At 31.5% G+C, this 16609-nt stretch overlaps 1 protein-coding gene across 1 annotated transcript; it reads right to left on the minus strand.

Annotated features, from left to right (window-relative positions):
- Positions 1–3851: 3851 nt before the first annotated feature.
- Positions 3852–12257, minus strand: LOC109804840 (chaperone protein ClpB3, chloroplastic). The gene is made up of 10 exons (XM_083067873.1): positions 11857–12257; positions 10725–10943; positions 9619–9856; positions 9145–9340; positions 8104–8158; positions 7695–7845; positions 7117–7425; positions 5992–6257; positions 4850–5776; positions 3852–4445 (listed from the first exon to the last, which is right to left on the minus strand). The coding sequence occupies exons 1-10, from the start codon at positions 12175–12177 to the stop codon at positions 4113–4115; spliced, it is 3015 nt and encodes a 1004-aa protein (XP_082923999.1). The 5' UTR covers positions 12178–12257; the 3' UTR covers positions 3852–4112.
- Positions 12258–16609: the final 4352 nt, after the last annotated feature.

Consider the following 16609-nt stretch of genomic DNA (forward strand, 5'->3'; position numbering starts at 1 on the left):
TCGCATTTTACTTTTTGTCGTTTTTCCTTATCTCAATTTTGTTTTTCTATTGCACTGAATATTTATTTTTCAGTAAAAATATAATTTAATAAATTGAATATAATCTTAAATAAAACTTTCGGATATTGTAATTTATTGTTTTTTTTTATATATAATTTATTTTCATTATATTTCTTTTGAAAATCATTTCTATAAAATTTTAACATTTTTTTCTTACCGGCAAACTATGATAAAAAAAATGTTACTAAAAGATGATGTCATGATGATATTATCATGCATTAAATTAGTATAAGGTTATTTCAAAGTCACATTAGCATAACATTAGCATAATATGTAATGTTATCAATACAATAGAAATAAAAATAAATAAATTTACATGGAATTAGAGATGAAAAATGAAAAATATTTATATGAAATAAAAGGGAAAAAAAAGTTTCATATAAATTAAATATGATGTATATATTTAATTTAGATTAAAAATTAAATAAAAATAATAATTCTATAAATAACTTTTTTATCTTTTCATTTTTTCTTTATTCAACATTATAGGGTTAGTTATATATTGTAAAAATTTTACTCAATAGTAATTATCTTTGATCCGTCTCATTTACAACTCAATAGGAGTGTCCTAATAGGTCTAACTAGGGATGAGTATGTGGATCCAAGTTTGCGAACCAGTCTATTTAGCCCGTAGCTCATGTAGATATGAACCCAAGTTTTTTAAATCTATATAGGAATAGCAAAGTTCTTGGTTGAACCCCTAAAGTACACGAACTTTGCAGGCTTAATTTGCAAACCCTACAGGTAATCCATTTATTAATAAGTTATTTTTATGTATTTTTCCCTCGTGTATTTATATCATTTTTTATGTATTTTTCTCTCATATTTTCATAGGTTAATAAAAGGGAAATGAATTTTATTGATTTTTTTTGGTATTTATAGAAAAAAATAGATATAATTGGACTCACGGACTGACCTATTTATCTATGGGTTTTGTAGGTCGAATACGAACTAAAAAAATTACTTTTTTTTATTTTGTCGATCAGACTTATATGACCCGTTAAAAATGCGGACTTTGTGGGTTGAACCTTAAATGGTCGAAATATATATACTCACCCCTAGGTCCAACCCAACATCTTGACCCATATAATCTGTCAAAACGAGCTGGATTAAGTTGAGTTATACTTTTGAACCCTACAAATCACACATTCCTTGATCTGTAGAGTTGACCCATTAAGTAATCTATATTTTTCCTTGACTTTTACCTATTAACTTATATTATTTTATTTGTAGTTAAGTGCTTATTATGACTTATATATGATTATATTATATACTTGTTATATTGTTTTTGATAGAATATTTATGATTGTATTGTAAACTTATTTTAATGTTGTTATGTCTCTTGTTTTTTAAAGACTAAATCATTACTCTTGCTGTTACATTAAGATACCTCCCTACTATTAAGACATAAATCGTATATTTTTCTTATGATGAATGTGCATGTTAAAAAAGGAATGAATGTTGTGTAGTGAATGAGAGATTTTTATAGTATTTATGTAATATTTAAATGGTCTTATAGTGTTAAACAAAGAAAAAACAAAGAAGGGAAGAAAAAAAGTAATTATTAATTTTTCTTTGTTGTTTAATTTTTAATTTATCTTAATTTAAATTAAATTTACACACTATTTTTAACACCTTTTATGAAACTTCTTTTTCCTTTTAGTCCATGTATTTTTTTTCATCCTTGTAAGTTTTTTTTTTCCTTTTCCTCCATGAGATTTTTATTTTTTCATTTTTGATTCTTCTATTGTGTTGTTGACATGTCATTATTGCTGACATGATATGTGATTACATAGTATTATATTAACATGACACTAATGATGTAATATTATGCTAATTTGACACATGATGTCATTATGTCACTGTCTTTTGTTAACATCACATGTGATAACATTATCAATTTAACATTTTTGTAATAAATTTTAAGGGCAAAAACAAAAAATGAAATGCTCAAATTTTATAGAGATGATTCCAAAAAATAAATTTAGAATGATGAAAAATAAAAAATACTAAATTCATATTTAAACCTTGAATAAATGATCAATTTAGTTCACATATTCTGTCATTTTTCCTAAATGAAGCATGTTTTTTTTCAACAACATACCTACATGGCACAAATATATTATTGAAAATAGTACACACGTAGAAAATATGTGTGATGCATGTAGTGGTGTTATATGTAATTTTAATTTTTAAAATTGTAATATAATATCATTTAATATATAAAATGTAATTTAATATCACTTTAATTCATTTTTTTATGTTGACTTTACAAGTAACTAGATGATTTAGAATATTTCACTTTAGTTATTGAATTTGTTATAATTTTGTTTTAAGTAATTGTGACTTAAATGTTTAAATGATATTGTCAAAAAAATATTTACATAATAAAATATATAATTAAATTAATTTTGTAAATAAAATGATTAATATGTAAATTGTTTTATAAAATTAGTATTTGATATTGTATATTTATTTTAAGTATGTTATATCCTTATTCTAAATTCTAATTGTCAATATTTTTTTATACTTTTTTATTCAATTTATTTATAAAAATATATAAATAATTTTTATATATATTTTCTTTATATTTTATTTTATTCTCGTAATTAATATACTTATCAATTTTTTTTATATTTTTCTCTATTGCTCAAATATTTATTACTTTTGTTTTTAAAGGTTATAGAGTCTATATATCTTAGTTTTCATTCGAATAATTAGAAAATAAAATAAAAAATTAATATTATTTACAGGAAGACTAATATATTTAACAATACACTATAAAAATGATACTCAACATTATTCTCATTTTGGGTTTTTTTCTCTTTTAAGTTTCTATTTGTATATATTTTATATTTTTATAGTATATAAATAAAAAAGTTTTTATTATCTCTAAATAACAAATTTATTTTAATAATTATTCCACTTATCAATTATTCTTTTTTTTTTTTTATCATATCTTAAAAATATTTATTACTTTCATTTCCTAGAAATTGTACTGTTTATGTCTTTATATTCTATTATTTTATCTGAATAATTACAGAAAAAAAATGCACAAATACTGGAAGACTAAAATTTCTTGGGTCAATGAGTGGAATGGGAAAATTAATGCATTATCGACCATGCACTAGATTCAAAACTACTATGAAGAGAAGTTAGGTAAGTATTGAAAAAAGAATTTAGGCAATCACTGAAATTTGTAAGGTAGGAACAAATTATAGACATGTAAGAAAAATAGTTAGTAGGAAGACTTTTTAACCCACTACAACCTTTGTTACATGTGCAAGACCTGGAACAGATAGAATAAAGTGATAAGCATATATCACGAGCTTAATTCACCTATACATCTGTGTTTATGCTTCATATTTCACTTCAGATAACAGTTTTGCTTTTGCCAAACCACTTTCAAGTGTATATATATAGAGAGAAAGAGCAAGTCTTAGTACATCGAAACTTAACTCTCTTAAATGAGATTTCAGATTCAAATTTTGTAAATAAATAAAATATTATTAAAAATAGAGATCGCACCGTAAGTGATTAACTATGTTTCTCAACAAAAACTAATTATTAATTATTGACTAAGTCAATGGTAATCCCTCTAATCCATGAAAAATTGAAAATACAGTCCTCTTGTAGAATATTTTCTTTTCCTTCTAATTTAGATACTTGACATGAATAGTTATTCTTTTTCTAATATCAATTTTTAAAATAAATTAAGGATAACAATTACCATTAAATATATTACATATATACCAAAAATTTGCTCCTAATCCATCCATGGACCAAAAATATATTGCTACTATGAATTTATTAATTGAACAAAAAATCATAGCTCCTCCTTTACACAATTACACTACCGTTTATTTTCATAAAACCAACACTTCTTTAGCATGGTATTTGTATTGACCAATAGAAGTTATTGTATGAAGATCTATAAAACATCAAGCTATGAACAGGACAAGAGTACCATTAGTATAAGAAAACGATCTATACTCAAAATTTGTTGTGAAACGGACCTAGCTTGTGGAGAAACAAGGAGCCATGACATGCATTCACAGAATCTGTGAAAAGCCTTCCCAGCTGTCTTTAATAGAACTGGATTCTGAATCAGCTTCAACCCTCCTAAAAACAAGCTTCTGCTGGGGAAGTTGACCATTGGAAAATGCTGTGACTTCTGTATCTACTAATATTATGTCCTCTTCCTTGAACTCTCCTCTAAGAATACCCTTGGCAAGTTCATTCTCCACATTTTGCTGAATTACTCGCTTGACGGGCCTGGCACCATAGTTTGGATCATACCCCAAACTTCCAAGAAGTTGGATAGCAGCTTCTGTCACTTGGATTTTCATCTTACGATCTGCAATTCTCTTCTGCACACGATCCAACTGTAACAAAGGTAACAAGTGAGTCTTCAGGTGTGAAATTGAAAACCACAAAACAATTCCCAGAATTCTCTCTTTCTTCATCAATATGTACACAGGTAATTCTTTTTTTTAGGTAAAATATGTTTTTTGTCTCTTAAAATTCTCAAAATTTGGTTTGTTTCTATAAAAAAATAAATAATGTTTTTAATCTTACATTTACCAAAAGTGATGTGGTTTTAGTCCTTCGTCAAGGACTTAAAACATTAAATTTTTGGTAAATGTAAAGATTAAAAACATTAAATCTTTATACAGACTAAAACCAAATTGAGATCTTTTGAGGGACAAAAAACATTTTATCCTTTTCTTTAGGTGAGTGTGGAGAAATGGACTTCAACATAAATGTATCAATTAGTGAGGAAAATTACCTGTAATCTGACAATACTACTTATTTGGTCACGGTCTAGAGGCCGGAAAACAATATATTCATCAACTCTATTCATAAACTCTGGGCGAAAGATTGATCTTGCAGCATCCATTACCCGCTGCTTTATGGTTTCATATGCTGACTCTTTGGGCACAGTGTCATCATCTGTGTTGAGAATGTATTGTGATCCAACATTTGAGGTCATAATGATAACAGTGTTGGTAAAACTTACGGTCCTGCCCTGTGAATCAGTAACTCTTCCATCGTCCAGAATTTGAAGGAATACATTGAAAACATCTGAATGTGCCTTCTCAATTTCATCAAACAAAATGACAGCATATGGTCTGCGGCGAACTGTCTCTGTTAGTTGCCCTCCCTCTTCATACCCAACATATCCAGGTGGAGCTCCAATCAATCTCGAAACTGAAAGCTTTTCCATGTACTCACTCATGTCAATTCGTACAAGTGCTTCTTCTGTATTGAACAAATATGAAGCAAGGGCCTTGGCTAGCTCTGTCTTTCCTACACCTGTCGGTCCCATAAACATGAAGCTAGCAATCGGCCGATGGGGATCCGAAAGACCTGCTCTCGAACGCTGGATAGCCTCAGCTACTGCCTTGACAGCAGGATCTTGACCGACAACACGCTTGTGGAGCTCTTCCTCTAAATACAACAGCTTCTCTCTCTCTGATTGTTGAAGTTTTGAAATGGGGATACCAGTCCACTTACTCACAATTTCAGCAATATCATTTCCACTAACTTCCTCTCTCAACATCGACTTACCAGAGTTCATATATTCGTGTAACTCCTTTTCTGCACTTTCAAGTTGTCGTTGCAAGGAGTTTAGACTACCATACTTTAATTCAGCAGCGCGATTAAGATCATACTCTCGCTCTGCCTGTTGAATCTCAAGGTTTACCCTGTCTATCTGCATATATATATAAACACTGGAAATCATCAAAATCAGATTTTAATATTCCAATTAATATAAAATCATGTCAATGCATACTTACCAAATAGATCCATACACATGTACTAGTTCAATGTTATGAAATCCAACAAAAAGCTATCTCCTAAATGTTCACTTATTTATAAACTGGGAAAGCACCTTCAGCAAAACATAATAAAAATCAGATAGCATACCTCCTCTTTAATTGACTGAAGACGAGTCATTACAGACTTTTCATGCTCCCATTGCTCAGTCAATTCATCTTGTTTCTCTTTTAAGAGAGAGAGTTCTGCATCTAGACGATTTAATCTATCTTTAGAAGCCTTGCCTGTATCGTTAACAAGAGAGAGTCTCTCCATCTCGAGTTTCAAGACTGACCGATTAATCTCATCGAGTGCAGTAGGTTTAGAAGTAATTTCCATTTTTAGTTTAGCAGCTGCTTCATCAACCAGATCAATAGCTGCAATTCAGAAGTAGCTAGCAATTAACACTTTGTGCATTATTGATGCCAGTCCACACACAAAATGTAACACAGTAATAGTTTAACATTTTTCTTTAAAAAATATTGGAATTTTTATTAAAGGAGGGGAAAAACGCATTAGCTAATGAATAGTCTAAAATTGATATTGACTGCACGTTATGCAAAAGACAGCATTAACCTCTAGTTATACTGGCATGAGACTCGTAATCCTAATCAAATGAGGAAATTGATTAGGAAATATGATGTAAAATGGAACCACTCCCAGGAGATCATCAAAGATACTGTAAGATATTCTAAGATACAAGAATTTTGAGATGTTTTTCTATATATTCTAAGAGATTTTACAAAATAAATTCAAAAACAAATAAAAGATAAGAACTAAAGAGAAGTTGTAGGCTATATATTAATCATTCAAATGAAATACTTTGAAAATGAATTAGACTATGGTCATACAAATGCTCCCGACAGTGGGGAAGTGCTATATAACTTTAAAGATATTTACAAAACAAATTCAACCAACACTTTATCATTCATTCCTTAGACATGATATGCTATTCTCTTAGCATTGGGATTTCCATGGTTTTGAGATGGGAGCTACAGCAAAGAAATTCTGCTGTAACAATCATCTGTGGATTATTAAATATAAACTGAATTTTCAAACTGCAAGCTTCAATCAATCATAAAATAATCTAATCCAGAATCCAAACCTTGTTCTTTTAAAACTATTAAGGAATTCATAATATTAGAACAATAATTGTTTGCAGGAAAAATGCTAATGAAATTCCCAATCTTGCGTAATTTATTGACTTTCCATGAGTCTTTGGCTACTAATTAATACCTTTATCAGGCAGAAACCTCCCACTTATGTATCGATCTGAAAGAATTGCAGCATCCACAAGTGCACTGTCAGAAATGCGAACTCCATGATGCAGCTCATATCTTTCCCTCAGTCCCCTTAGTATTGAAATGGTATCTTCAACTGAAGGTTGGTCAACATAAACTTGCTGAAAACGACGCTCAAGTGCAGGGTCCTTCTCAATATACTTGCGATACTCATCTAATGTTGTTGCTCCAATACATCGCAGCTCTCCCCGACCAAGCATAGGCTTTAAGAGATTACCAGCATCCAAAGCACCATTTGTAGCACCTAGCATATGATAGATAAAATTGCAATCAAATTCAACATCCACATTAATTTCAAATCAACATTGCTACAAACAAATAGAATATTTTGGGAAAAAGATATGAATTAAAAGTATCATCTTTTCTGATCCGAATATCCATTGATCTGAAGGGTTCTCATATACCAATAAAGCATCAGAGAGAAAGCAAAACAAAAGTCGAAAGAAATTGAGAATAGTTGTCTAGACCCTTCAAAACAGCTTTCTAACATTGGCAAACCCTGAAACACATTACCTGCCCCAACAACTGTATGGATCTCATCAATGAAAAGGATAGTTTGACCATCAGATTCTGTTACTTCTTTGAGAACAGCTTTCAGTCTATCTTCAAATTCTCCCCGGTACTTTGCTCCAGCAATAAGTGCACCCATATCAAGGGATATAAGCTGAAAAGCAACAAGTGTATCAGATCAATTTTACAACTCCTGGTTCAAAACAGAGAACAAATTAAGATAAATATTACATTCTTTTATAATAAATCAATGGAGTTAGGGGTAGAATTTGTAGAGGGTATAAGAGAAATCAATATAATGAAAATGAGATAAAAACTTTAAAAGCCAGTTCTTGCCCCTTTTTCTTCCATTTTCAGCTTATCAAGAATATTAGAAATTTAGAGTAGCCTAAACATTTGATAAAGCACATACCCTTCGATTCATCAAAGCTTGAGGAACATCTCCTTGAACAATTCTTTGAGCGAGTCTGTTTCCAAGGCAGTGTTAGATCAACGTTTAATGAAAACTAACAAAAGCATCCACATAAGGTACAAATATTTGACCTACTCATCTTCAAACAAAATTATGAGAAAAAACAGCACCTCTGGTTTGAAAAAGAAATTATTTCAATTGCATCAATCTCCATATGGTTTCAATAAATCACATCACCTGACCTGATGTGGCTGCAACATTGCGGTTGATGCAGTGTTCACAACTACATCACCTGCAATTACAGGTTGAATTCACAAGAAAAACAGCAACGGCCATAATGTTGCTGCTTTTTTTAAACAACATAATATTTCATGATTGCAAACTTGGAAAAAATGCCAGAACCCACATCGCAGTAGCCACAATGCCTGCAATCACAGTAACTGCAACTGCAATTTAAATTGATCGTGATGACAGTAACCATAGTACCATATAATTGATTATATTGTTTCTTCCACTCTAAATTCTAATCAATGCTGGAATAGAAAAGCTAATGCACCACTGGGTAGCCCTTTTTTCCCTAAAAGCCTAAATGTTTGGTATAAATTGTTATTTCAAACAACAAGTCACCTCTTACAACCAATTCCTAGTTTTAAGGAACTTTTCTTTCAAAAGCTTAAGAGAAAACTATCATTTTAAATTAGGCCAATCTCTTAAACTTACTTCCTACTTTTATGAAACTTCTATTTTTATATATTATACTTTCATACAGAATGTAATATTTGAAACAATTATCATTTGTTTCTTAAAATATTAACAACAAAATTGCACCACCAAAAATAATTTTTGTATCTTGTTTTACACCTACATTGTGGGTGCCATTCTTGTATATATGAAACGGGCTACACATGAAAATGAAAAACAAGCAACAGATAATAGTAGCAGGCTAGCAGCACGTAAATTTTAACAAACAAAAAAGAAACAATAAAAATGCTCGACAATAATGTAAACACAAGCAACAGTTAGGAGGATCTAAGCACTTACCCTTCAGATATCGCAGTCTTTCCAACACCGGGCTCCCCAATTAGCACAGGATTGTTCTTTGTTCTCCTGGAGAGAATCTGAATGCACCTGCGTATTTCATCATCTCTGCCTATGACTGGGTCAAGTTTTCCTGCTTTAGCCATTGCGGTCAAATCTTTCCCATACTTTTCCAAGGCTTCATACTTCCCTTCAGGATCTATAACAAATTTAAATTGAGGCTTAAGAATCACTAGATATTTATAATAAAAAATATCATGTATAGACACTAATAGCCCAGGGAAAAGTCAAGCACATCCTGAATCCTCAGGTTCACAGCAGTCAAAAGATATTTAAGTCTTCAATGGCAGATGATTAACAACTTTTAACTCCCCTCCCCAAAAACAACAGCACATAACAAGGAAAAAACAAATTGACAACAGAGACAGCAACATAAGATATTTTATAGTTATAAAAAACGGACAGATAGTAGATGACCTTGATCAATAACTGACTGGCGTCCCCGAATGGACTCTATGGCAGATTTTAGAGCTTGTTGAGATATTTGAAAATCTCTAAACAATATCTTCCCAAATCGTTGATCTTGGGCAAAACCAAGAACCAAGTGTTCTACTGACACAAATGAATCTCCATATTCTTTCTTGAAGTGCCTGGCTCTCTGAATCAATGCCTCCAAATCACGCCCCAACATTGAACCAGCTGATTCCCCTAGTACCTAACATAATTGGACAAGTGTTTAACAGTCATGTTCTTGGGCTACAGACTTGGCTAGTAGTTTACTCAGCCAGCTAACAGTATACAAGTGTATTTTATAGGTATCATAAAAGATACAATGAGTGCCCATGTGTTTGCTCCATATCATTCGCATAGGGCTTCTGCTCAAAAGCATATATTGACATCTAATAGTGAATTTGGGAATTCCAGTCATATTATCAGAGGCTATTAATATAAAATAAAAGAATATGTAAGTCAGCAATATTTCCAACATCAATAAAATAAATAAGTCCTTTCTAGCACAGAACCACTGGTGAAAATCTAAGCTATTATAGCTCATACTGAATGAAAAGTGCGAATGAATGTGAGATTTCACACACAAAATGATATAATTTGAATAAAGGAAAATGTATAAGGGTTCATATTGCATATCACCATATATTAACTTTTTTGATCAAAATTAGTTTTGCATTTTACTCCTGATCTCTGCAATTTTTGCTTTGGATGAGAATGCTTCATAAACTTTGAAGATAGGTCAGACCATAACCACATATGTGGCAGTTCTCACATTAGTTTCATCTCAATGTTACATCATTACAAAAAAGAATTAGATGGCCATTACTTTCCTTTCAAGCATCTGTTGTCAAGCTTGCATTTTACTAAGAAAAAGTTGCAAATTTAATACAATTTCTATTTAGCATTAATTCTAAAGGAAGAGTATGCCCAAAACCTAAGTTGCAAGAAAATATGGGTAAAACCAATAAAATCCCACACCTACAAGAATACCAACAAGAGGGAAGTCAGACTACTATAACAAGCTAAAGACATAAGCACCAAAGGATTTCAAATTATTTGACTTGGTCAATCACCTTGGGTTGCCGCCGAATGTGCTTATCGGTAGCCTCTAGAAGCCGAGTATTATCTACCCCAACCTTGGAAAAGATCCGGCGAGCAAGTCCATTCTTTTGCTCTAACAAAGCTTTCATCAAGTGCTCCGTCTCCACAATCTGATGCTTGTTCTCTTTAGCCACTTCTGGTGACGAGATGATTGCTTGCCATGCCATTTCTGTAAATTCCTGCTGTGAAATCTGCCATTGCATCAAAACCCAACATCAACAACTACACCTCATAAACTCAATTAGTATCACAACTCACAAGTGATCCAAAATCACAAACAATTCAGATTGCCACAACTGAAATCGACTTGAGTCGTGTTAAGCCAGGTTAGACCCGACATGCATAGCCAATATCAAGCCTTACATTAATTAAACTACTTAAACTAACGACATCAATTTTCAAGACAATAAAGTGTACTTTTCTATATATGTTTATTTAGCACCAAGGCCAAAAACGAGACCCAAAATAAATAAAGTATTAAATTAAATTCTTCCAATAACATGTAAAAGCTCAACATCACGACCATAATACAACATATAAAATTAATACAAAATTAACATAAATCACATTTCTTAAATCCAAGGAAAAATGAATCATAACAAAATCTTCCAATTTATCTAATTATTATGATATCCCCATCATCAGCCTTCACGTAGAAGTTAAAAATTTTAAAAATAAACAAATAAATAAACACGTTTTTAATCCCCGCAAATAAGAAAATGTTTACTTTTAGTTTCAGAAAGAACCATCTCCAGTTAGTATCTCGTTTATGAAAATGTATCAGACATAATTTTTATCCTTCTTAATCCTTATTCACTTCAATTAACGTTGTCGCAAACATAGAACACCTGGCACATTTTCATATTTTTTTAGAGATTAAAAGCGTAGGCTTTCCTATTTACAAGCGCTAAAATCATATTTAACACATAGTTAAACATTAAGTATTCGAAGTGAACTGAAAAGTGACACCAGTATTATTATTTTCAAGTATATAGTAGTTCCTTCCCTGATAAGCTCACTAACATTAATCTCACTTCCCAATCCCTAAAACCAACTAAAAAAAAAGTCTGAAATAATGAATATTGTTATGAATATGAATGCTACCTTTCCACTCGAAGAAGCCGTGCAGCGAACAGAGAACCGTGTAGGGTTTCTTCGCGCTCTCGAAGACCCATTTGAGAAAGCTTCTCTTTTCTTCAAAGCAACCGAATTCAGAGTCTTGACGCAAGTGGGGTTCGCGGGAAAGCTGAAGGATACTTGAAACGGCGCGAATCGGGCGTGGTTTCTGCGGGCGCGAGTTGGAGCGGTGTGGCGAAGAGCTAGGCCCGAAAACGACGTCGCAGAGGCCATCGCCGGAGAGCGGAACGGCGAGGTGGTTGTGGGTGGTGTGAGGCTGAAGGTTGTGTGGGTACGAAAGCAGAGCATGCGAATTTGTAAGAGCTCATGCTACCATGGCCACGCTGTTGGATACGCTGGGTGCGCACTGCGCCACCTTAACCATGTTCACAAATGTGGCTGCGTTTAGATATCATTGACTGGATCATATTTTTACTCTAAATTACTTTTTTAGTGTTGGAAAATATCTAATTTATGATTTTTATTATTATTAAGGAGTATTTTTCATTAAACATGTACATGACTTTTTTTTAAAAATTTAATAAATATTAAATAAATAGACATTTTTTAGCTTAATTTTTTAATTTTCTAAAATGTCATTTTAATTTAATCATTAATGCAAAATTTAATAATTAATAAATGAATATGTGATGGGTGTGATATTAGAAGAAACTTAAAAAGGAAAATTAAGCCTATGTATTACTTGATTTTATTTAATATGCCTGTATGTCATAATTTAATGTGATTTATTATTAACTACTTCGCGATTTTAATAGTATTTTAACTTTTACATGAATATATAAGTAATACTTGATTAACCAATACATTTTTAAGAATAAAGTGATATTTTGATTGAGGAATTTTGTATTAAAAAAGAGATTGAGTATTGATCGTTGAGATTAATGAACATAAATGTTAAATTATTTGTGTTAATAATATTATGTGTGATTCTCACATATAATATAATATAATATTATGTGTATTCTAATTTATAATATTGAAGTGGATTAATTAAACTATTATAATTTTAAATTTATTTTTTTTAAAAAAAATATTTTCAACTTGTGATACAATATATTAAAATTTAAATAAAGTCAGATAAAAATTAAATTAATAAATATTATTTGAAAAGTAAAAATTATAAATAAAGATAAAGTATTTAATACAAAAGAGTTCACGTGATTTTTTTTTGAAGCAAAGTTCACGTGATTTAATATGCATATAAGAAAGTTTATATATCAGTTATATGTATATAAGAATATTTTTGTCATGTAAATAGATTTTTTTTTAAAATCAAAACTTAAAACTTCATACATAATACTTGTATCGAGGTAAATAAGAAGACCATGTGCCGCGACACGTGGCACGTCATATGTTATCGTCTAACTCACCTCATTTTGGCCTGAGGCATTCGGCTGCGTTGTCTCAGTCATACCAGTTCTCGAGATGGTGTTAGGCATTCTGTCGCGCTATCTCGGCCATACTGGCTGTCGGTACAGTTGAGGTCGAGTGATCAAGAGGTTGACATTAAAGTCATTGTAATTTCGGTCCTCGGCCATATCGACAACCGAGACCCGAAGCACAGCTTCAGCGAGATACCCAAGTAGGTTATAAGGGAGCTTCATCAACAACTCGTACCTCTCAACTCGGCCATGGCCAAAAGGACCGAGACCATGACATGAGTAGCATGATAATCACAATTAATAAGGACAGCACGAGATCAAGAGATAATTAGTCATCAATCACCATATTACCTAATTTGGTAGATCATGGAACGAGGCCCACCACACATAGGACCCATTATGGTTAGTATAAATAGTCACATAAAATGAGGTATGGTCACTGTTTATTTATTACTATTATCGATATTCGTGTTTGTCCTGACTTGAACGTTGTAGTGCCTTTTGCAGGTACCTTCCCCCTTGCATTGTGACTTGGAGCTCTCGTTCGACTTTCAGAACATCAGAAGATTACTAGTGTGCCCTCAGGCAGGTACAATACTTTAATTCTTACCAATTAATCAACTTTAATGACCATACAGTAATAACTTAAACATTTTTTTCTTCTGCATATTCAAATTTATTTAGTATGTTTCAAATTATCTTCTTTTATCTGTGATAATATAAATGCAAAATATTAAAATATAATCAAACACTTTTTAAATATATTCAAGAATAATATTTCTAATTATAATATTTATAAAAATGTGATTTTCAAAATGTAATATAATCCTTTGAAAGAAGTACATCCTTATATTTTTTAATTCATAAAAATGTATAATTACATTAATTAAAATAATTACAATTATTAACAATTTACTCAATAAATACCAAACATTTTAAATTTGTAATAGCATCTTCTAAATTTGATTCTAGAAAAAAATATTTATAATTTTTTTCAATACTTTCTTATTAATATTATCATTACTCATAAATATTAGTAAATTTTACTACTAACACCATTGAGTAGAGAGGGTATTAGGTGGGGAGAATATCTTCATGCAGTGATATTGTAATTTGTAATTAATAATGTTGGTGGTTTTGTGAGCTTTTATTATTAAATTAGTAATTCAAGTAGAATTTGAGTCATCTACTATGTAATTAAGATATAATATTTTGAGTCATTTACTATAAACTTAAGGTATAATGTGATATGGGACTTGTTGGAAAGATTCTAGTGGAACTTGATACTCTTTCGAGTGTTAATTTTTTTGAAACAATAAATGTTGTAGACATCATTCCTTTACTTTTGGTTAATAGAATTGTGAGTTTATTGAATGATCATCAAAATGTGTGATGAAGTCATTTTTTAACGAAAAAAATTAGATTGTAGACATGTTTTCTAAGAATGAGAATTCTATGTTCTGAGGATTGCATCTTTTCTCCCATAATTTAGATTCCTTTGCTTGCTAATATTTTAACTGTATTTTTTTTGTGATTTTTAATTTTGATTTTTAACTCTCTATGTAAAAAAATGAATTACATAACTACAAAAAATTATAATTTCCTAATATATTTAACTAATAATAAAAGAAAAGTGTTAAAGTGAATGTGATTATCAATCTTTTTTTACTATAAAAAATTATTTTTTGAAGTGAAGGTACATTTTATTAAAGCAGTGAAAACTTTAAAACTTTAGAAAATCAAATTAAAACATTTTTTAAAATGATTGTCGCGAATGACAAGTTATCCCTTATATTAAAACTATTTTTTTTATGGTATATCACCATTAACATTCAATTTTTTATGTAGTTTACCAAAATTCAACACATGGCATAAAATCATAATTCAACTAATAAATTTGGACCTTTAGCAACAAAAGAAAAACTAATAAATTTGGGTAATCACTAATGGAAGAAAGATATTACAAATCGTGCATTTATTAGTAATTTTAAATAACTATAAATGTAAACTAACGAACTGTCAAGTTAAGGCGAGTCATTTTTCTCCTATTATTGATAAAGTGCAGTGGCAATTGGCTTCTTGGAAAGGCAGGGTTTTAAATCGGACAGGAAGAGTGACTCTTGCAAATTTGGTGTTAGCAGCAATCCCTACTTATACCATGCAGTTGCAATGGATACTGCAACAGACATGTGATACTCTGGATCAGATGATGAGGCATTTTATTTGGAGTGGTACCATACAATGAGGGTTTCATCTAGTCAATTGGGACACAATCACAAGGCCTCGTAAGTTTGGAGGTCTGAGAGTGTGTATCGCCTGATTTTGGAATATAGCATTACTTGGAAAGCTACTCTGGGATTTTCATAATAATGATGAAAAGTTGTGGGTCAAGTTGGTTTGGACTAAGTATCCAGGGAGGTTCTTATGCGACAAGTTGTAGGTGAAGGGGTCATACTTTTAGACTGCTCTTTGTAAGACATATGAATCATTAAAAGAAGGCTTTTGTCTACAACTTGGAAGAGGTGAGGTTCTCTTTTGGTATGACTGTTGGTTGGCTGACTCACATTTGTGCTTAGAGGTGCCATATGTCCATTATCAGGATGTTGGACTTCGTGTGTGTGACGTTGTGCGAGAAAACCAATGGCAACTACAACAACTTTACACTCCTATATTAGAGGGATTACGTAATCAAATTCAAGAATATCATGTAACTCTTCACCCTTCGTTATCAGACATGATGGTGTAGGGGGCGAGCATTTCTTGTCAGTACTCTGCTCGAATAGGATACCTTTGGCTCTTAGAACATGCGAAAAGGTGTTGTGGAACTTCATGGATGTGGTTATGGCAGCTAAGGGTACCTGAGAATTTGAAATTGTTTCTTTGGAAACTGTCACAGAATAGCCTTCCATCGCAATAGTGGCTCATGTCAAGACATATGGACCAAGATTCTTGGTGCTCGAGTTGTGGTAGGTGTCATGAAGATACTTTCCACATATTTTTGGAGTGTGATAATGTGGTGGCAGTATGGAATAACTTGGGTCTTAGTCGTAATTCTCTCTCTCGAACGTCTTTGGTATGGCACGATTGGTTGTATGAGTGTTTCTCTTCTTAGGGCTCATTAGGTTTGGTGGCATTGTGGGAGATTTGGTTGGCTCGAAACTCTGTTGTGTTTCAGAATTGAAGGGTCCCCACTCATATTGTGGTGTCACGAATTTGGGCATTATATGGTGTGATTGAATGTGTCTTTCACATTGAAGCCCCACCACGGGAGGCTCGGTGGGTCTCTTGTCTTTCGTTGAGTTTGGATCAGATTGCAGTGCATGTAGATGATAGTACCT

The sequence above is a fragment of the Cajanus cajan genome, chromosome 2, assembly GCF_000230855.2.
Source record: "Cajanus cajan strain Asha chromosome 2, NIPB_CcT2T_4, whole genome shotgun sequence".
Taxonomy (NCBI): domain Eukaryota; kingdom Viridiplantae; phylum Streptophyta; class Magnoliopsida; order Fabales; family Fabaceae; genus Cajanus; species Cajanus cajan.

Coding starts and splice junctions, on each gene's coding strand:
- LOC109804840 (XM_083067873.1), bottom strand. CDS start 12,177: ATGCTCTGCTTTCGTACCCACACAACCTTCAGCCTCACACCACCCACA. Junction 10,944..11,856: donor CGGCTTCTTCGAGTGGAAAG/GTAGCATTCATA, acceptor ATGCAATGGCAG/ATTTCACAGCAGGAATTTAC. Junction 4,446..4,849: donor GTAGTATTGTCAGATTACAG/GTAATTTTCCTC, acceptor CCTTTGTTACAG/TTGGATCGTGTGCAGAAGAG.